Consider the following 21,830-nt stretch of genomic DNA (forward strand, 5'->3'; position numbering starts at 1 on the left):
GCCTTATGGAATGTGGTACCTGATGCCTATAAACATGAACAGCACCATGGACATCAAGGACTACACTGTGATACTCATGGCACCTGCCAAGCATTGCCATTATTGAAGACTTCAGTGTTATGCGTAGGTACATAAAACCGTAACTCACAATAATAGACAAAGTATCATATTTTTTTATATACCACTGAGGTGGCAAACAAGCATACGGCCCACCTGATGGTAAGTGGTTACCGTAGCCTATGAACACCTGCAATACCAGAGGTATTAATTAGGTCGCGCGTTGCCGACCCTGAAGAAACCTCTTTACCCCCGTATATTGTATCATCCGTTAATTGCCCACTGCTGAACATAGGCCTCCTCCATAAGTGGGCGTTTTATAAGTAGTTCCCACACTTGTCAGGCGGGTAAACAACCGTTATTAGGCTTTGGTTATGTTTTAAGAGGGACGCTACTGTCTATCCCTTGATCATTAAGTTCCCTTAGTCGCCTCTTACGACACTCACGTGCATGGAAGTGGTGGCCCATTCTAGCTGGAACCACACGATAGTAGATAGGTTACGACTCTGTAATTTCACTACCATGCCCTACCCTTTAAACCAAAACATAGCCATGTTTTACTTACTTACTATTACATGTTTATTTGTCTGTTACAGACGGCGCAACTGGTCACCACGCGGTGTGCCTGCTGAAGTGCCGAGACCGCGTTCTCGCGAGCAGCATGCAGCTGACGCAGCCCAACTCTGCCTTACTGCACTTCCCTGATGAGATACGCATGGACGGACTCACCAGTGACTTCAAGGTATTTGACACTTTAAGTGACTAAAAATACTAAGTCTTGAATCTCGGCTCGATAGAAGTGACATTGGTGCCTAAATATTAGGTTGGTAACATGACTGTCAACTTTATGTACAGGTTGTAAAAGACGGGTTGACAAAAACTGAATGAATTCAGACTATTATTCTGAACTGAAAACCGATGGAAATTCTTTCCGGAAATTTTCAAATTCTTTTTCTATTTTTTTTTTCATTTAAAATCATTTAATCTATGATATGATGTCATAACATAAAGAAATAATAGTATTTTATAGTGAAATACTATGAAATACTAAAAAACAGCAATGTAACATATAATACAATAACTAAAATAAACACAAATATGTATTAAAATCGCGGAATCAGCTGTGTGAGGTCAACGCCACAAACGTTCGAAAAGTACCTACGAAGAAGCGCCGTTGACCGCGTGGTGTAGATATACCGCTTCGCATGGAGCACAGTACGTTGTGAAATTTGAAATACATTGCGCGGCGCCAAAACTAGGAATTGTGAATTATATGGCTGTTTTGTATTTTCGATGGGAACATAATCTGCCATGTGATTCAGACCATTCATTGAATCGGCTGTTTTCGTTTGGGTCGTCCTGTCTATTCCATCCTGTATATTTTGCTTGGGTACCTCTGTCCCATTCGTGTTTCAACCGTGAAGCAGTTTTGTTTGCATGGCTGTGTTGCAGTTCTGTTTGAAGGGTGGGATATGGCGTGAACTTACAGGGTACAGAGGAATAACACCTGAGTCCTCAGGAATGGCAACGCATGGGCAGTATCATGGGCGAAACAGTATACACTGTAATGTCCATGGTACAGCTCATGTCTATAAGCGACAGTTACCACTTTCCATCAGGTGGGCCGTCAGCTTGTTTGCCATTCTAAGTTGTATAAAAAAAAGAAGTTTCAAATGAGCTTTATCTCTAAAACGTTTTACTAGTAGTGTACTTACGTACTTAGTTCGGTGAAATATCAAATTTTAATTTGATATTACATCAAACTATGTACTTTACATTTATTTCTCAATGTTCTTTATCATAACTGATTCACAAAACTATTAGAAAAATTTAATGTTAGTAATAAATTTAGAAAATAACATTTCAAGATTGATCTCTTATTTGCGTCGTTTGAATTTCTAAAATTAGAGATTATGAGACATTAGAGAATAGAATCGACTCCAGGGTGTTCACTACTGTGAAAAACTAAACATATGAATATATAAATAGTAGGTGTAATACATATGATGTAACAGAAATCTCAAACTATTTGTTTCTGTTTTTTCAGGTCACAGTCGAAGTGTATTTGCTGCAAGCATCTAAAGAAATATTGCCGCATGATGTGAAATACCATATTTCAAATAAAAAGGTGAGATTTAGAATTTTATTATGTTTTGTTATGTTTATTTTATTAAGTGGTTTCTAGACAAGCGTATTGGGAAACTATCAAGCTATTTATTATAGTTTATTTTGTAACACAGGGTTAGAAAGGCGGGAGGAGAGTTCGAAGAACGTGTTACGTAACATTTTGTTTTTTTTAAGTTGACAACCTTTTTCGTTTATGTTTTATGGGAAATCCCGCGATTGTATTGTATGTAATTTTTATGGTGTTAGTATCATTAGTGCTAATGGGGGGGGGGGGGGGGGGGTAACCTGACAGTCCGCTTAACAGTAAACCAAATCTTATGACTATTATTTATCCTTTTTTGATAATTAAATTTGTACAAATGGAGAGCTTAATGTCATATGGCATTCTCTACTAGCTAACTATTAGGTAAAAACAGAAAGCGTTTAAGGGCAGTAGTTCTCTTTCACGCAAAAACCACTAAACGGGTTTGAATTAAATTTGGTATATAGGGCAAATTATATCCTAATTTAGATCATGGAAACTTTATATCTTGATTCGCGCGAACGAAGCCGCGAGCTACAGCTAGTCGTTTAAAAAAGGTTTAATGTGAGCGGTCAGCCTTTTTTTATGAGTGATAATACACTGGCGGGTCACCAGTGAAGGATGATAGGTGATGATGAAGCAGGTCCGTTAGCTCATCGTGACGAATTCAACAAGAATTAGCCACATTGATCTCTAGAGGGAACCACGTAGAGGTCGGCCTGATAAGGTATACTAGCAATAGGGCTGCCAAATCTATTTACAATCCCTTTCCCCTGTCAGCTTGTACACAATTAACATTCTCATTATCTTCACAGTCGAGTTCCAAGCTGCTCACACCAAAGTCGAAAGTGTCCGAGCTGAAGGCGCCCCGAGTACAAAGTCCTGCTGGGCCGCTAGCAGTCCGCAGTCCACAGTTCCAACTGCATGGTTATTGTATATTCGCGCTGCAGCAAGCCACCAGGAAAACATTTACTCTCAACAAGGTTTGTGTTATATTATGCAATTATAAAATGCAGTAGATTGTTCGAAACCACAGTCTGTGTAACCTGGTCGTAATGTTGAGACGATCCAGGTAAATTATCATAGTTTACCTAAACGATTGCGTTAATTAAAAAAATAATAATTTGGCGCCAAAATATTAAAATACTTTAAAAGAATAACTGATCATTTGGGTGGGGGAGTTATCGGCTGGTGTCGTTCTCACAACTCTAAAATTATATACAATTTCAAATTGTAGTAAAACCCTGATTGACTTACTTGTATTCTTGCCGAGAATGTCAGTTTGCCTTTCTTTTTTTATCATTTCAGAAGACTTCAACAATGTTTTTATTTATTTTTTTGTAGAATTTTTGTGTAAACGTATTAGTCACTTTAAATGGAATTCTAAATTCCATTAAATGTTACTGTAGTGAAGGTACTTTTGTAATAAAAGTTCGGAAGGTAGTATTAAAAACCTGGAGTATCAACTGAGGTTGTTTAATTGAGTGCTCCCGTATTTCCTGGACATTACAGTGGCGACGAGGCTTTCAGTTGATAATTGATCGACTTTTGAACTCACAGTAACATAGTATAAAATGTCAGTTTACGGGAGCGTGCCATTATTTGACTGTAAAAGTGATGAGTGGGGAGTTCATAGTGCACAGTTGAAAAATTTCTTTGTGGCTAATGGTATTAACGATACAAGCGACGTGAATGGAGTTAAACGACGTGCTATATTACTTAATTGCATGTCACAGGACTCATATCGGTTAACTCGTGATTTGTTATTTCCAATTGTGCCCGAGTCGGCCACCTACAGTGTGATTGTAGATACTTTGGATGCTCATTTTCAACCCAAAAAGTGCATATATGCGGAACGGCAGAAATTCTATTCGGCTAAGAAAGACCCCCACGAGTCCCTACCAGAATATGCTGCGCGTATTCGTGGCTTGGCATCTACATGTCAGTTTGGTACTTCGCTAGAAATGTGTATGACGGATCGTTTCGTCCTCGGCGTTGACTCCCCAGTTGTACGAGAGAAGTTATTTCGGGAGGATCCAGGACAACTCAAATTAACACGAGCAGTCGAGGTAGCAGGAGCAGTAGAAAGCGCGCAACGGGTTGCGTGTTCAGATCTGGCAGCGCTCAATATTAAATCTGAATCGGTGCTGTACGCGGCTGAGCGGACAGAGCGGCGCCATGCGACCGCTGGCAGGAGCCGCGACGTCGGCAGCGGCGGCAGCGGCGGCAGCGGCAGCGGCGGCGGCGGCGGCGGCGGCGGGTGCGCAAATGGCGTGACACCCCGCTGCACAGTATGCGGCGCTAAATCGCATTCGTCTTCTCAGTGCGGTTATCGTAATTTATCTTGTGATAATTGTGGTGTTAAAGGTCATTTAAAACGTATGTGTGCCTCGAAAAGTGTTCGTATGGTTGACCGTAAAAACATTAAGTCACGTAGAAATAGGAATAGCGAAAAGCGAAGTAATTTTATCAGTGAATGTGATAACGAGAGCGAAAACAGCGATTATGCGCTGTTAAATAATATTAGATGTTCTGAGGGTGCGCCGATGACTGTGGCGGTGACCGCGGACGGGAAACCGTTTAGCATGGAAATAGACTCGGGCAGCGCGGTGTCGGCAATGCCGTCGGCGGTGTGGCGCAGGTATTTTTCTAAAACCCATCCACTCGGTGAGTCTGATAAAATCTTACGTACTTATAACGGTTCGTTGTTGTCACCTATTGGAGTATGTGATTTATTGATTACGTATAATAACAACTCTCAGTACATTCATTTTTATGTGGTAAATAATGGCCCAGTTTCGCTTCTTGGCAGGGATTTTTTGTATAAATTTAATTTAGCACTAGTGACAGTAAATCACTGCTCAGCAAATAAGTACAGCTCAATTTTAAATAAATATAATTCCCTGTTTTCTGACAACCTTGGTACTTTTAATCGCTATAAGTTGACATTACATTTGAAGGAGGGCGCTGTCCCAAAATTTTGTAAAGCTAGAACAGTGCCCTTTGCACTCAAGGACAAAGTGAGTGCGGAGTTAGATAGACTGGTACGGATAGGTATTTTAAAACCGGTTTCTTATTCGAAGTACGCGTCACCGATTGTTGCCGTTTTAAAAAAGAACAACGAAGTACGTATCTGTGGCGATTATTCAGGTACAATTAATAAAATATTAAAAGTGGATTCGTATCCACTACCCAAATTGAATGAGTTATGTGCTTCCTTGCACGGTTGTCGCTATTTTAGCAAGCTCGATTTGTCACAAAGCTATAATCAATTTTTACTAGACGACCAGTCTCAAGAATACACATGTATAAATACACATAAGGGGTTATTTGTTTACACTCGGCTAGTGTTTGGCTTAGCAAACGCACCAGCGCTATTCCAGCGTGCAATGGTTCAATTGTTGAACGGCATAGATGGAGTCGTATGTTTCCTCGACGATGTGCTTATTGCCGCATCTACTCCCGAATTACACTGGGAACGCGTAGAACAAGTTTTGATTCGACTAAGAGATGCTGGACTTATATTGCAAAAATCTAAATGCTATTTTCTTCAGGAAAAAGTGGAATATCTGGGGTTTATCATAGATCGGGAGGGAATTCACAAAAATCCAGATAAAATTAGAGCAATTATTGATGTCAAGGTTCCTATGAATACGAAACAATTAAAATCGTTTTTAGGAATTGTAAATTTTTATCACAGTTTCATACCGCAAGCGGCGGCGTTACTAGAACCACTACATACTTTGTTGCGAAAGGATATCGAGTGGGAGTGGACAGACGAGCACCAAAAAGCGTTTAATGCTGTAAAAAGGGAATTGAGTTCATCACGAGTGTTAGCTCACTATGACCCCCGACAGCAGCTCGTGCTTACCGTAGACGCGGCGCCAAGTGGGCTGGGCGCGGTTCTAGCAGCGCGCTACCACGACGGTGCCGAACGTCCCATCTGCTATGCGTCACGAGCATTAAACAAAAGCGAACGTGCATATAGCCAGATTCAAAAGGAGGCGACGGCCATCATTTATGGTATCAAAAAATTCCACCAGTATCTTTATGGCCGTCAGCAACCATTCATTTTGAGAACCGATCACAAACCCTTGTTGTCAATTTTTTCGCCAGAAAAAGGAGTACCTCAAATGACTGAATCTAGGCTTCAACGATATGCATTATTTCTCGCTGCTTATAATTACAAAATTGAATTCGTTAGCAGTGGAAATAATGTTGCTGATTATTTAAGTCGGTTTCCTGTGGAAATGGAACCGCAAGAAGTAATTAATGACACCGAAATGCCTAGTTATATTAACGCACTAGCGGCGGCCGGTGCGACATTGCCCGCCTCATTGGAGGAGATGCGGTCGTCTACTGCTGCCGACATTACACTTTCTGATGTCATACAATATATAAATAAAGGGTGGCCACGGAAAGTACGAGTAGAATTGCTGCCGTACAGCCGGTGTCAGCACGAGCTTCATGTTGACAATGGATGTTTAATGCGTGGACATCGCGTGGTCGTACCCGAGGTATACAGGTCGGCTGTGATACAAGAACTCCATGCTGCGCATTTAGGCATAATGAAAATGAAGTCGTTGGCTCGAGAGCGTTGTTGGTACCCGGGTATCGACCGTGATATTGAACAAACAGTGTCCAACTGTGACCGTTGCATTTCCGTTCGGTCAGCTCCCCCGAAAGCTCACATGGAATCATGGAATTGGCCTGTATCTGTTTTTGATAGAATTCATTTGGACTATCTTGGGCCCTTAAGTAGTAAAATATTTCTTGTTTTAGTCGATGCTCATAGTAAATGGATTGAATGCTTGGATATGCCAAATATGACGTCTCAAAGTTTAATTTTAAATTTAAAAAAAGTATTTTCGAGATTCGGTTTGCCTAAAACAATTGTGACAGACAACGCAACAACTTTTACGTCTTCTGAGTTCGGAAAATTTTGTGACGTCAACGGTATCACTCACATATTGTCTCCCGTTTATTCGCCGCAAAGTAATGGACTCGCCGAAAACGCGGTTAAAACATGCAAACGATTTATTAAAAACGCGCTTAAAGATTGTTCCATAAAAAATATAGGTAGCCGATTAGATGATTATTTATTTTATTACCGAAATACGCCACACTGCACGACTGGTGTATCGCCGTCAGTACTCATGTTCGGTAGGAATCTACGATGTAAACTCGACCTCATATCTGTCCGACCGTCGGCCACAGGTCCTAACCCAATGTTGATTAATAACCGTGTACGGCTGAACCAGGAACGCCAACGACGTTGTTTCGGTGGCAAAGGACGATACTTTTCGCGATATGATAAGGTTTGGATTAGAGACTATCGATTTAATCCAAAAAGACCGGTGTGGGTGTTAGGATCGGTCGTCAGTCGTGTCGGTAAGGTTGTTTACGATGTTGCTGTAAAGGACACTGATATCGTTTGGAGGCGTCACATTAACCAGTTACTGGATGCGAAGACTTATAATGGTAACGTGAATAGTTCCGCTTGGTCATATGATAAGTACGACAACGGGACAACCTGTTCTTTGACCCACGATCTAACTACGGAGCCGTTTCAGTCAGACTCGCCAACTACGGCTCCAGGGTTAGGAGTGGAAGGCGAGGTGCGGCCGTCTACACCGGCCGGCTCGCCGGAGCCGCGGGCGCCCAACGATGCCGATTACGACTCGTACGGCACGCCTCCCAACGAGGCGCCCGAGCGGTCACCACCGCGCGCCGCCTCTGTTCCTGGAGTCCGCCGCACACGATCGGGACGCCCAGTTCATCCACCCAAAAGATTATTTTTTTAGTATATAATTAGGTTTATAGCATAGTGTATATCTTATAGTATTAGTAGTTATTATTTCTTATTAAGTTATGATTCCCGTAATATTTCCCGGATTAATAATTAAGATTTTTTTTTTATTTTTGTGGTTTTCTTTTATATATCTATATTGTAGTAATGTCTCGATATTAATTGTGGAGGAAAAATATAGAGCTGTAACTATCAATAAAATTAACTAAGACATTTTCTCATTCACTGTGCTGTAAATGTGAATAATGACCTAAGTTATTATATATAAGTTTTCATAGTTAATAAGTAGTCCTATGTGCTTACAATTTTCAGTTGTTAATTTAATTGTGGAGGAGATGTAGTGAAGGTACTTTTGTAATAAAAGTTCGGAAGGTAGTATTAAAAACCTGGAGTATCAACTGAGGTTGTTTAATTGAGTGCTCCCGTATTTCCTGGACATTACAGTTACCAATGACCCTCGACATGTCAAAATTACATTTGAATAAAGATTACTTTCATTCCGTCCCCGTACATAAAGGTTCCGTGTGGGAGTCCACTTGAAGGGTCAATCCAGCTGGACATGGTCGCGAAGGTGCGGGTGCCAGCGCCGGCTCCTCACGCCGCCTTCCTCACGGCCTTCGACGACGTGTCGGGGCTGGGCGCCTGGCACCGGCGATGGTTCAGACTCCAGCCGCCTCAGTTGTCCTACTGGAAGTACCCTGACGATGTACAGCGGAAGGTATGGTAGATTTTGCAATATTTGTTGTACTAATAAGCAAGCTGCGGCAAGCTTCATTTCCTTAATATTAACAGACGGTTGGAATTCCGAGACAGCTCTCTCCTAGGAAAGACGCAAAAAACGGTGCTCTTAGATATTGCCCGATTAGTACACCGATTTCCTCTTATAAATACTTGTAATATTATTATGACATTGTACTCAGTCTGTTGTATTCCATCTCCGATACCGTTGTTCAAAGGTAGCTGTCACGTTTGGGACTGCATAAAAACAATCCTAATGTTGTTGTTACGTAAAATATTTGATTATCTATACTAATTATATACTTTCTTATAATAAACTTCCACACGAGGCTTTAAATTTAAATGAAAGAAATTTTAAGATATATTTAAAAAAGGATTCTTTGTACTAAAGCATAGTATAAAATAATTGACTATTTAAATGACAAAGATCCATGGATTTAAACATTGTGTTAATGTGTAATATATAATTATTGTTTTTTTTTTTTCTCTCTTTTTATTCTATTTTTAATGACTTTTAATTAAATTTATTAATATTCTTTTATATAATAATTATAAATGACGTATCATATGAGTCTGTGACAGATGTATATGATTAAAGATGTTTTCATTCATTGAATCATAAATATAAAGAGGGAAGATTTAATTATTTGTTTGTTTGTCCTGTAATGAATAAACTCAAAAACCATTTAATCTATTTTCGAAAATTTTAACTGCCCGTACGAAGGCGGGCCGGATCACTAGAGGTTAAATAAAGCACTTTTTATTATTAATTCTGCCATTTTCTATTCAACAGCTACCGATCGGAGATATCGATCTATCCACGGTGATCTCCGAAAAGGTGATAAAAGCGCCACGAGATCTATGCGCGCGGCCGAACACCATCCTATTAGAATCGGCCGTTCCCGCCGGTCTCATCGTACCGGATAGCGGTTCGCTAGTTTACTTCAAGAGAGAAGACGGCACTATCCTCAGGAGACACCTACTGGCAGCTGACACAGCAAAAGACCGGGATATATGGTTGGACTGTTTAAATAAAGCGCTGGAATATGTAAGATGTTGTGCTACTGACGATGATTAAGAAGTATTTTTGTATATGTACTTTTGTATATCCATTTGGTACTGCCATCAAAGACTCACTGTCATAAAGCGGTTTTATCATAAAGCATTAATAGGTATCTCTTTTAGTACGTTTTATGCTTATTGAAACAATAATAATAAATCTATAGAAATTAGGCATCGGACATAACTTTTTTTTTTTTTTAAATGATTCAGGAAAAGTTGAGAACTACCAACTGTAGAATGACCGAACAAATATTTTTTAAAACATAGTGCTTTACTAAATATTTGTATATTTGATATCAATTATTTTATAATTAACTAATATATAGTTTATATGTTAAAATAGTTATTTCTCAGAGAAAATCAGTATTATAATAGTTTTTTTCTGTATCTATATTACTTTGATACCTATATCTATATATATATATATTGAAATATTTGATGGCAGCACTATTCATAGACATATCTAATTTTGTTAAAATATCACAAAATAAAAAAGAAAATGGCAGCGCCATATTATATTAACAATTACATTTATTATTAACTAAGCAGCGATTCCTGAAGTTCCGAACAATTTAAAGGTTCATAAGTCTTGGTTCAATGAACCAGTGAAAAAATTCGAAAGTTTAGGAACCGCTGGTCTAAGATATAGCAATTTATTGTAGAATTATTTAATATTAAGCTTTTTTTATAGTTTAAAATTGGTAATTAAAAATTGATAAGAACAAAATTGTTTCCAAAATATAGTGTATGTGGCAATTATATTTTTATTAATTATAGGCCACGAAATTGAACAGTGGTTTTAAAAGTGTGACATTTAGTTAAGTAATATAAAATATATGGTCAGCAACAAAGGTAATAAATTCAATAATCCTAAAAATATAAAAATATAAATAAAGAATACTAATAGCTAACCGATCCTGTTTATTATATTAATATTTCTAGTAAATGTAAACTAATCTTCAAACAACACAACTATAGTTTTCGCTGCCTATACCATAAAATACTTGCCGTGAAAATAAAAATCTGAATTAGATGCATTTAATGGAGATTACCAATTACAGACAGACATACAACAATACCATAGGACTTTATAACATATTATATACCCAATGTCTTTTTTATGGAGGTTATTAGATATTTTGTCTCCTAATTAATAATTGAATAGACAATTAGAAAAGTAATAGTACTCTGTAAATCTTTTTCGACTACTGTTTTGAAGTGTTAACAACTTATTTCTTATATTTATTTATAAATTAGAGGAAAAAATTTAGTCTTTTACAAGGCACAAAATTTTCAATAGATAATTATCAATAATTAACGAAGATATAATCAAAAATACACACAAAATATATTCGAAGTAACAACGTCAATGGAAAATTTATCAATTGGCTTCAGCACAAAAAGTGGAAAAATCTTAAAGTTGGAATTGTATGAGATGATAAAAAAATATACCATTGTTGCTGTCCTACAGAGAACTTTCGCTTTAATATAAGACAATCCCATGCCACCTAATTAACGTAGGTTAGGTATATATATATGTAGGTAACATAGCGAGTATATCACAATAACATTAGGTTATAAATAATCATAGTTTAATATTTTACTAATTAATCGTGTTGACTAATTAATTGATTATTTTTTAAATTTATGTTCATTTATATTTAAATATTATATAAATAATGGTAATTTTATGAACATACGAAGTTCGTCGTTGCCGGCAATCGTTTTAATTCGACAACGTCTCGCCTCCGACGTAAAAGGACCGTACTCTTTATAAAGAAGACTTGTAGACTTCTGGATGAAGTTTATAAAATTTCCGTTATACATTTATATATAGACATAATGTCAAGAGTTATCACCCAAAAAAAAAACATCGATCGCTCTACCCGATAGTATTAAATCGATAGTATCGATATGAAAGTTTACGCAATTTAATCGACTACTAGGCAACCCTAGTTAGCATTTCACATGACATTTTTGTGTTTTAAGATTGCACAAATTATTACAGTTCGTGACAAATGACAAATTAAGCCTAAGAACAAGGAATTACATAGATGGAATGATAAAATGAAAACTGTAAATCATACGGTTATCTCGTTTCTTCTTATGCAAATATAATTAGTAAAAAGAGGACGAAAGATACACCATCAGTTGCTATTTTTCTTAATTCATAGCAGACTAGTGTAAAGAAAATGTTTATGTAAAATTTTTGTTCATTTACATTACTAGGTTATACATATATTCGACACATTTTATGTAGAGAGTATGTACATAAATTGTGTTGCAAGCAGCAGCAGGGTTATACGGCCGTATAACATTATCTATACACTAGCCTGCTATGAATTGGCAAAAATAGCAACTGATGGTGTATTATTCGTCCTTTTTTTACTAATTATATATTTGCATTAGAAAAAAGGAGGTAATAATACGATATACAGTTTTTATTTTATCATTCCTTCTTTGCAATTCCTTGTTCTTAGAATAAAACACGCGCTGTAGTCATTTTTTACATTTTTTTTTTACAGCGCGAGACAGTAATAAAATTATGCTCAAGTTATTTACGAGTGCCTATATATATGTATATATGTATATGTATATATATATATATATATATATATATATATATATATATATATATATATATATATATATATATATATATATATATATATATAGTTTATTATTGTCATGACATTAATTATCTTTATAATTAGAAATTTCGTTTGATAGCGTTCGATTTTGCTAGTGGAGTATATTGATATACATTATTTTATTGTATGTAATTTGTATATAAAATCAATTATTCCAATAAAGATATTTTAATTAAGTATTTGTTTTCATTTTTCTTCTTGCATTTTTTTAATGGATTGTAATAGAATGGTAACCCCAGTACAGAAAGTTGTAAGACAGGGTGACGACGTATTGGAAGACATCAATGGCGAATACATTACTCACCTTCGATTTACCGATGACATAGTAATCATAGCGAAATCTCTGGAGGATCTGAATATTATGCTCAATGGTGTTTTTCAACTGGTGGAAGATGAGCATAGACAAGATTAAAATAATGTCTAACGTCCATGTCACCACTACGCTCGAAGTTGTCGATGAGTATGTTTACCTGGGACAAGTTATGCGAATGGGGGAAATGGATTGTTAGCAACGGAGTTTGACAGCCCCATTGCTAGCAATATCCCCTATTAGATCGACCTCCACGTGGTCCCGCTGGAAATCATCGTGAACAATTCTTGGTGAATTTGTCACGAAGGGCTAACTGACCTGCTTCATCCTCATCTATAATCCTTCACTGATTCCCCGCCGGTGTATACCGATAGCGCGGATGGGGTTACCATTCCGTTATTACACATTAAAACAAAAAGGTATCCGAATGGGTAAGTTAAACTTCGACCGAGAGGTCAACCGACGAATCCAACTCCGCTGGGCAGCATTCTGTAAACTACGCCATATTTTTTCATCCAAAATCTCTACTAGTTTGAAGACGAAGGTCTTTAACCAGTGCGTGTTGCCAGTGATGACTTATGGAACCAAAATATGGTCCTACACGATTGCCCGTATCCAATAGCTTCAAACTACACAGCGGGCTATGGAGAGGACTATGCTCGGAGTGTCTTGGTTATCCGCAAAAGAACCAAAGTAACCGACATATCCCGAAGGATAAGCATGCTGAAGTGGCAATGGGCTAGTCACATAGCTCGAAGAACAGACAACCCATGGAGAAGAGTGGTTCTTGAGTAGCAAACGCAGTGTAGGACGACCCCCACTAGATTGAGTAACAACCTGAAATGCATTGCATGGAGTCGGTGAATGCAGGTGGCTCAGGACCGTTCTTTATGGCAGTCTATGGGGGAGGCTTATGTTTAGCAGTGGACGGATAATGGCTGCGATGATGATGGTAACCCTCCCCCCCCCCTTCCTCCCACCTCTGCGCTAATGGCCTGCACGGATTGACTTTAAATTTTACAGTAAGATTAGTCTAGAATAGTTATAAAATAAAAACACCACATTTTAAATCTGCTTTATTTGCATTGACTTTAGTTCGTTACTATATAATATTTTTATTCACAACGTCAGAATCTCTTGGGCGAGATATATCATAAGTTTGTCGCGCATTCAATTGTTAGTTACACCAAATGACATCATACAAGAAATTGTACTTAGGACTTTTATATTATTTGCTCAATTCTGATGCACCACGGCAATGATGAATCTTTATTCCAAATAGGTAAATAAAAAATAGTTTTAATAACAAAATACATTTATAGAAATAATCGACTGCCCACGTAGTGGTGAACTTAATTAATTCTGCCATATTAAATACCAGCCGAAAAAAATAATAGTGTGCCTAAAATATTAATTGATAATTTCCACAAATTTAAATATTTTTAATAAAATATATTCATAACATTTAATAATAAAAGTTAATAATACCGGTGCATAAGAATTAACAGTTCTATACTATTTACTATTTTATCTTACTATATCGACTAAGAGTACATCTAATACAGTTAAGTATAGAGCTATAAGTTCTTACAATTGTATTAGTTTTGCAAATAAATTATTACAATAGGACCAAAATATAAATTATAAACCTGAGTTGTAAACCTATGTTATATATTAAATATGTATAATGTTGGTTTACAATTAATGATGTAGGTATAAAAAAAATATGGCTAGTGTAAGCTAAGTGTAGATTTATACTCAATAGAGTTTTCATTGACTTAAATCATAAAATATTTATTATATTTACATTACAGTCACGACTAGAATAAAAACACTGTTCGTTACAATTAAGGAAATTATATTTTAAGCGTTTTGTTAATATAACCGACCCCAAGTGCATATCTGTATATTTACATCGAACTATGCAAACATAGATTAAGATTGACATACCGTTTACAAATAGAGCAACTGTAAAAAAAATATGTAAGAAGTATTGAGCTCAGATGTGAAATGACTCAATAATTAATAATTAGTAGAACAATAAATTATATTATCTGTGACAATAAAGATCTTATTCTCGGGACGGTTTAAATATGTTTGCAGATATGCACACACACACTTGCGCCATTTGATATATTGATGATGTTGGAAACACAAAAAAAAGTAAGAAAGTTTTTAAAATTTGCAAACGACAATACTTTTTGCGCGTTTTTACAATTTTTTTTTTTTTTATAATGTATGCATGGTATAGAAGTAACTGGCCACTTTGAATTCGGAGTACTATTTCCAGCCAGTCAAGTTCCAATTTAAATATGGCCAGTCACATTGCAATGACAATCGTATCTCTATGGATTAAGAAATATTATCCCAACTTCATCCTAAGCTTATGATACGTTACGGATAATTAAATAAGAGTTATAAGTTAATAAAATATTTATCGTCAGTTGATTCTAATAACGGATATAATCTAACATAAAAAAGAGCTTTATATTTTCTTTGAATTTAGATTCATTAATATCAAATAATCGCTAATAAGCTAGAAAACATATTCAGCCTCATCATGACAATGTCTACAAGATAGTGTTAAGCCCCAAGGTAGTGTTGGACTATTTCTCATCATCGTATATGGGTGCCACTTTGTCCGGTTCGTCGCGGCGGTGTTTCGATGACATGTCAGTCGACATCGCTTGCTTTAACTCGTGCTGCAAGTAATATATTTTTATTGAGTAGGTAGGTAATTAGGGAGTTTCATCGTTCGTTATCCTTCTTTATCCATTTATAATTTTCTTTTAAAATCATTAGCATCATTTTAGTGTTCTACTAGAGAAAATGAATATGAACTGAAAATAAAACTTAATAAAAAAATCCGACAAAAAATTTTGATCGCTGATAACTTTGTGTTTGTTGAGCATCTAAGTTCCAAAACTATCCACCAGAGGTGCAGTGGTACGTCTTTACGTGAAACGCATGGTGCGTCCAACTATCGAGGTTAATTTTTCGATTTATATCCAATTGGGAAAAATATTCCATTACACTAATAGAACATACCCTTAAAAGGATGATACTGATTTTGGTATCATCGTATATAAATATCTCATTTGGGGAAAGGATTGTTAGTAATGGGGACTACCAGCCCCACTGCCAGCAATATGCTCTACCCAATATAGATCGACCTTCATCCTCACCTACCATCCCTTACTGGTGACCCGCCTGTATATACCGACAGCACAGGCGCAATCACCATTTCATTTTCACCCACTAAAAATATAGGTTTACCACCCCGCGGTCCCCACTCAAACCATCTCCACAAACCTCATGCTAAATTTCAGGTGTATTCGTCACGATGGATTAACTGACCTGCATTTTCATTCTAACCTATTATCCCTTACTGGTGCCCCTCTAGCGTATACCAATAGCGCAAATGGGGTTATCATTCCATTATCACCCACTTAAAAGATATCTCACCACAAAGTGCCGGCACAGCCTGGTGAACTGTCCGCAGTCGAGCGCGATTTGTGGGGCAGCCCGCTTGCCCCCGGTCCAGTCGCGGCTGAAGGTGATCTGCGCGGAGACCAGCGCCGCCGCCACCATGTACACCACCACCACCGACACGCCTCTGCACAGTTTTTTATACGATATGGAATGATAAGCTGACGGCCCACCTGATGGACAGTGGTCACATTGACATGAACAGTACCGTGGATATGGGGGGAAGAGATTGTTAGCAATGGAATCTGACAGCTCTATTGCTAGCAATATGCCCTATTAGGTCGACCCCCACGTGGTCCCCCCTGGAAACTATCGTGAGTAATTCTTGTTGACTTCATCACGATGGGCTAATTGACCTGCTTCATCTTCACCTATCATGCCTCACTGGTGCCCCGTCAACGTATACCGATAGCGCAGGCGGGGTGACCATTTCATTGTCACCCATAAAAAACCAATGCATTTATCGTTTTACCAGAGGGAGACTTTGTACAAAAGTCGATTGCTTGGGTACCTCTGTCCCATTCGTGTTTCAACCGTGAAGCAGTTGTGTTTGCATGGCTGTGTTTCGGTTTGAAGGGTGGGATATGGCGTGAATTTACTGGGTACAGAGGAATAACACCTGAGTCCTCAGGAATGGCAACGCATGGGGGTATCATGGGCGAAACAGTATACTCTGTTATGTCCATGGTACTGCTCATGTCTATAGGCGACGGTTACCACTTTCCATCAGGTGGGCCGTCAGCTTGTTTGCCATTCTAAGTTCTATAAAAAAAAAAAAACCTTAAATATTGGATCAACAACAAAGTGTCATAGAAAATATTTAAATTTAGTAGGTATTGCAATGATAATGTTATACTTTATCACAAGTTATAAAACAAATTTAGCGGCCGTAAAATTTTATTATATCTATGAAGTTTTTCAAATCTTATTTATTATAAGAATTCTATAAATATACATTGGTTATGTTAATATATTCAGCAGTAACTGTCCAATTTTATGTGCCTGATATACAGGGTGCTTCAAAAAAATGTATACACACTTTAAACTATTGTAGTTTTCCCGCTCTACAAGGCTAATGTTATATTTCTTCGCCAGGTGCCAGCATAATCGTCCCTCTATGTTATATTATCAGTTGAACTTTCAGCTTTCTATTTTCCTGAAATTTAACTTTGTAGAACGGTAAATAAATTTTCTATGGAAGTTCAAAGTGTGTATACATTTTTTTGAAGCACCCTATATAAGGTATGATAGATATATATTTTACCAGAGGGAGACTTTGTACAAAAGTCGTTTGCTTGGGCACTTATGTCCTATTCGTGTTTCAACCGTGAAGCAGTTGTGTTTACATACATGTGTTTAAGTTTAAAGAGTGGGACAGTGAATTTACTGGGTACAGAGGAAGAACACCTGAGTCCTCAGGAATGGCAACGCAGGGGGGGTATCATGGGCGAAACAGGATACTCTGTTGTCCATGGTACTGCTCATGTTTATAGGCGACGGTTGCTACTTTCCATCAAGTGGGACGTCAGCTCGTTTGCCTTTATAAGTTGCATAAAAAAAAAAAAGATATATAAGGTATGATTTCCATATATAGTACTGATACAATCTTTAAGGTCCAGGTAATAGTATATTATATATTTAATTCAGTTTCTAGAGTGCTAGTTCCTATCGAGTGGTGGTCCCACTGAAAAACAGCGCTGCAGCAACACGCTGCAGCTTAAACTGAGTGAGCACCATTTCAGCTGCTGCCACAGAATTATTATTTTAATATATAAAGTTGTTATTGATGATTATATGTTTAGTAGTTGAATAAATGATTTATTATTATTATTATTAAATTAAATTACATTTACAAAACTAGTGGAAAGCTTAAAGATTCTTATTCAAATTTTTTACCATCTCGATAGGTCTTAGGTGGTGCTCGATACCTTTACAATTCGATATCCTAGTTCATAATACTATGATTACACAAAAATGAATGAATTTTACCAGAGGGAGACTTTATACAGAAGTCGATTGCTTGGGTACCTCTGTCCCATTCGTGTTTCAACCGTGAAGCAGTTGTGTGTGCATGGCTGTTTCGGTTTGAAGGGTGGGATATGGCATGAATTTACTGAGTACAGAGAAATAACATCTGAGTCCTCAGGAATGGCAACGCATAGGGGGTATCATGGGCGAAACAGTATACTGTGTTATGTCCATGGTACTGCTCATGTCTATAGGCGACGGTTACCACTTTCCATCAGGTGGGCCGTCAGCATGTTTGCCATTCTACGTTGCATAAAAAAAAATGAATATGTAAATTAAAAAAATGAAAATGCACAAGTAAAAACAAATCGGTAAATAATCGGTTTTTTGCAGTAACACGAGGAGTAACAAAGTAAATACTTATTATATAATTGTGGCAAGTAAATATAATTATAACATGTTCAATGTATTCAGAGATTAAGTTATATCAAATATGAGAACAAGAAGCAACAAACAGTACCTATCTAAGTAAATGTCAAGAAATGAAATATTTTTAAGAATTCTTCAAGATCCAAAGGGATAAAGTTAACTCTTGGAATTTAAAAGATTCACTATTCTTTTAAGGTAATTATAAAACGGGCGAATTACTGAAATAAAAAGAATTTGACCTGAAAAAATTGCGTCACATTGAAAAATATTTTTACTATTTATTTATAGGATTACCAACATTAGATACAGCTAAACATTTCAATACAATTCACTGGGGGGAAATGGATTGTTAGTAATGGGGTCTAACTGCCCTATTGCTAGCAATATACCCTATCAGGTCGACCTCCACGTGGTTCCCCCTGGAAACCATCGTGGTTAATTCTAGTGCAATTCATCACGATGGGCTAACTGACCTGCTTTCATCGTCACCTATCATCCCTCACTGGTGTCCCGCCAGCGTATACCGTTAGCGCCGGCTGGGTTACCATTCCATTTTCATCCACCAAAAAAAAAAAATATTAATAAGAATTAATTTTATAAATTCAAATAGCTACTAGGATGGAAAAATGGGATAATGGGATACGCTGGCGGAGCACCAGTAAAGGGTGATAGATGAGAATGAAAACAGGCCAGTTAGCCCATCATGATGAATTCATCAGAAATTAACCATGATAGTTTCCAGGGAGAACCGCGAGGACGTCGACCTGGTTAGGTATTGCTAGCAATGTGATTTTTAGTTTCCATTACTAACAATCCCTTCCCCCGCCCCCCTTATTAACATTATAAATGTGAAAGTGAGTTTGTTTGTTCATTACCTTATAATGCTTTAACGGCTTCTTCAATGACTATAAAATTTGGTATACACGTATTATAAGTGATGGAGAAGATAGTCTACTTTTTATCCAGGTCGGTGTGATATATGCCGGTTGGCCACACGGACGAAGTCGCGGGTAAAAGCTAATAAATAAACTCGATGCCGAAAAAAAAATTTTTTTTTATACCACTGAGGTGGCAAACAAGCATACGGCCCACCTGATGGTAAGCGGTTACCGTAGCCTATGAACGCCTGCAATACCAGAGGTATTACGCGCGCGTTGCCGACCCTGAAGAAACCTCTTTACCCCCTTTTGAAGAACCCCATGCTGTAGTCTCTCGGGAAAACCTCGGCAGGGAGCTCATTCCATAACCTGAGTGTTCGTGGGAGAAAGCATCTCTGAAACCGCGTTGTACGCGACCATTTAGGCTGTAAGGTATGAGGGTGAACTCCCTGCCGATGGCGAGCCGTACGATGATAGAAAGTGGCCGTAGGCATCATATTGAATAATTCCTCTGAGCACAATCCGTTGTATAAGCGGTAGAACACGCAGAGTGAGGCAAAATTTCTCCTAAGACTTAAGGGTTCGATACCGCTTGCACCGTTATAATCGTTAATACCGTTTTTATCACAAAATATTTAAAAAAAATGTAAAAAATATAAAAAATTAATTGTTATCAACTATTACTATGTTCTAAGTTAAATATTTAATTTAATATTGCAAAAATATTTGCAAGATTTTAACTTTGTTTACACGTAAATATGGACATAAACACATACAAAGGAAACAAAATAAAAAAAAAAATTACCCGTATGCTAATAAGCAAATACCAAATTTGTAACAATTTATTTTAATAAATTATTTAAATCCTGATATTTTTTTTCTTTTTATTTTATTACGCTTTTTTGTGTATAGAAAAATTTGATTACACGATCGTATACAATATTTTAAAACAAAAATAACTGTCTGTAATTACAATTTATCATTCTATATTTTACTCATTATAACAAAAAAGGTACTAAAAATTCATTTTTTAAAAATTTCACAATAATTTTTTTTTTTTTTAAATAAAGGTCGAAAAAACATTAGTGTAGTATTCACAAACTTACCTACAATACACTGTTTTCATATCACTGTTTTAACAACTAACTAATGTTGTGCTAAACACTATGCTGATCCAATCGAGAATGGATACAAAAATGGACCTCTTACCTTTATATACCTTTTGCACCTGTACTGCGCACGTAATATAATATCTACAGGATAAAAGACGGACAAGACTGTTGTTGAACATTTCTCCTTTTGTTTTTTTATAAAATAATGTAAGTACTTAACGTAAAATGACGAGTGTTATGGATTGTAATGGCTATAGGAATTCATATAGTTTTTGTAGATATGAAATAAAATATAGGTAGATAGTAGATACTTTACCTAATGTCTGCATAAATGGCTAGTAAATAAATGTTACTATAGTGTCCAGGAATATATATAAAATATTACAATTAACGTTTAAAAATTGATGTAAGCATTTACATTATTACACATTAAAGAATTTTTTTGGCATAATTTTGTAATGACTGTGCAAAGGGGGACTTTGTACATAAGTCGATTGCTTGGGTACGTCTGTCCCATTCGTGTTTCAACCGTGAAGCAGTTGTGTTCGCATGGCTGTGTTTCGGTTTGAAGGGTGGGATATAGCGTGAATTTACTGGGTACAGAGAAATAACATCTGAGTCCTCGGGAATAGCAACACATGGAGGGTATCATGGGCGAAACAGTATACTCTGTTATGTCCATGGTACTGCTCATGTCTATCGACGACGATTACCACTTTCCATCAGGTGGGCCGTTGGCTTGTTTGCCATTCTAAGTTGTATAAAAAAAGTCAGTAATGACAAAATGTGTGAAACCAATGTAAAATTACCATATCACCTTATTGTACCACATTTTTAGCAATAAAATTCATTTATTCGTTTACATTTTACCATGATAGCTTCCAGGGTGAACCGCGAGGAGCTCGACCTGGTTGGGTATATTGCTAGCAATGGGATTCTTAGTTTCCATTACTAACAATCCCTTTCCCCCCAAATTACAGAGTTAGGAGGCATAAAATCATAGTCCTCAAGAATGGTAACGTATAGGGGGTACCTAACATGTGTGTCACAGTATATTCTATGATGTCCATAATACTGTTCTTTTAATGTATGATTATGAAATTGTAACCACGCCTGCGGTAACGGTATACGCTGGCGGGGCATCAGTGAGGGATGATAGGTGAGAGTAAAAATGCAGG

At 37.0% G+C, this 21,830-nt stretch overlaps 2 protein-coding genes across 4 annotated transcripts in view; one reads left to right on the forward strand and one right to left on the reverse strand.

Moving 5' to 3' along the window:
• The window catches only part of LOC113511007 (anillin), a 74,258-nt gene extending 61,852 nt beyond the window's left edge, over nt 1–12,406 (forward strand). For all 3 annotated transcript variants that reach the window (XM_026894555.3, XM_026894556.3, XM_026894557.3), the window contains exons 17-21: nt 654–799; nt 2,105–2,185; nt 3,022–3,189; nt 8,533–8,733; nt 9,547–12,406. In XM_026894555.3, the coding sequence (XP_026750356.2) occupies nt 654–799; nt 2,105–2,185; nt 3,022–3,189; nt 8,533–8,733; nt 9,547–9,831 (881 nt within the window). In that variant the 3' untranslated portion in view covers nt 9,832–12,406. The remainder of the gene's footprint in view (nt 1–653; nt 800–2,104; nt 2,186–3,021; nt 3,190–8,532; nt 8,734–9,546) is intronic.
• A 1,435-nt stretch (nt 12,407–13,841) lies between these two features.
• Nucleotides 13,842–20,721, reverse strand: LOC113511226 (uncharacterized). Its single transcript, XM_031912065.2, has 3 exons — nt 20,647–20,721; nt 16,242–16,392; nt 13,842–15,478 (listed from the first exon to the last, which is right to left on the reverse strand). Exons 1-3 carry the CDS (start codon nt 20,664–20,666, stop codon nt 15,383–15,385), a joined length of 267 nt encoding a protein of 88 aa, XP_031767925.1. The 5' UTR covers nt 20,667–20,721; the 3' UTR covers nt 13,842–15,382.
• Nucleotides 20,722–21,830: the final 1,109 nt, after the last annotated feature.

Source organism: Galleria mellonella, unplaced genomic scaffold, assembly GCF_026898425.1.
Source record: "Galleria mellonella isolate WM207_F2 unplaced genomic scaffold, CSIRO_AGI_GalMel_v1 utg133, whole genome shotgun sequence".
Taxonomy (NCBI): domain Eukaryota; kingdom Metazoa; phylum Arthropoda; class Insecta; order Lepidoptera; family Pyralidae; genus Galleria; species Galleria mellonella.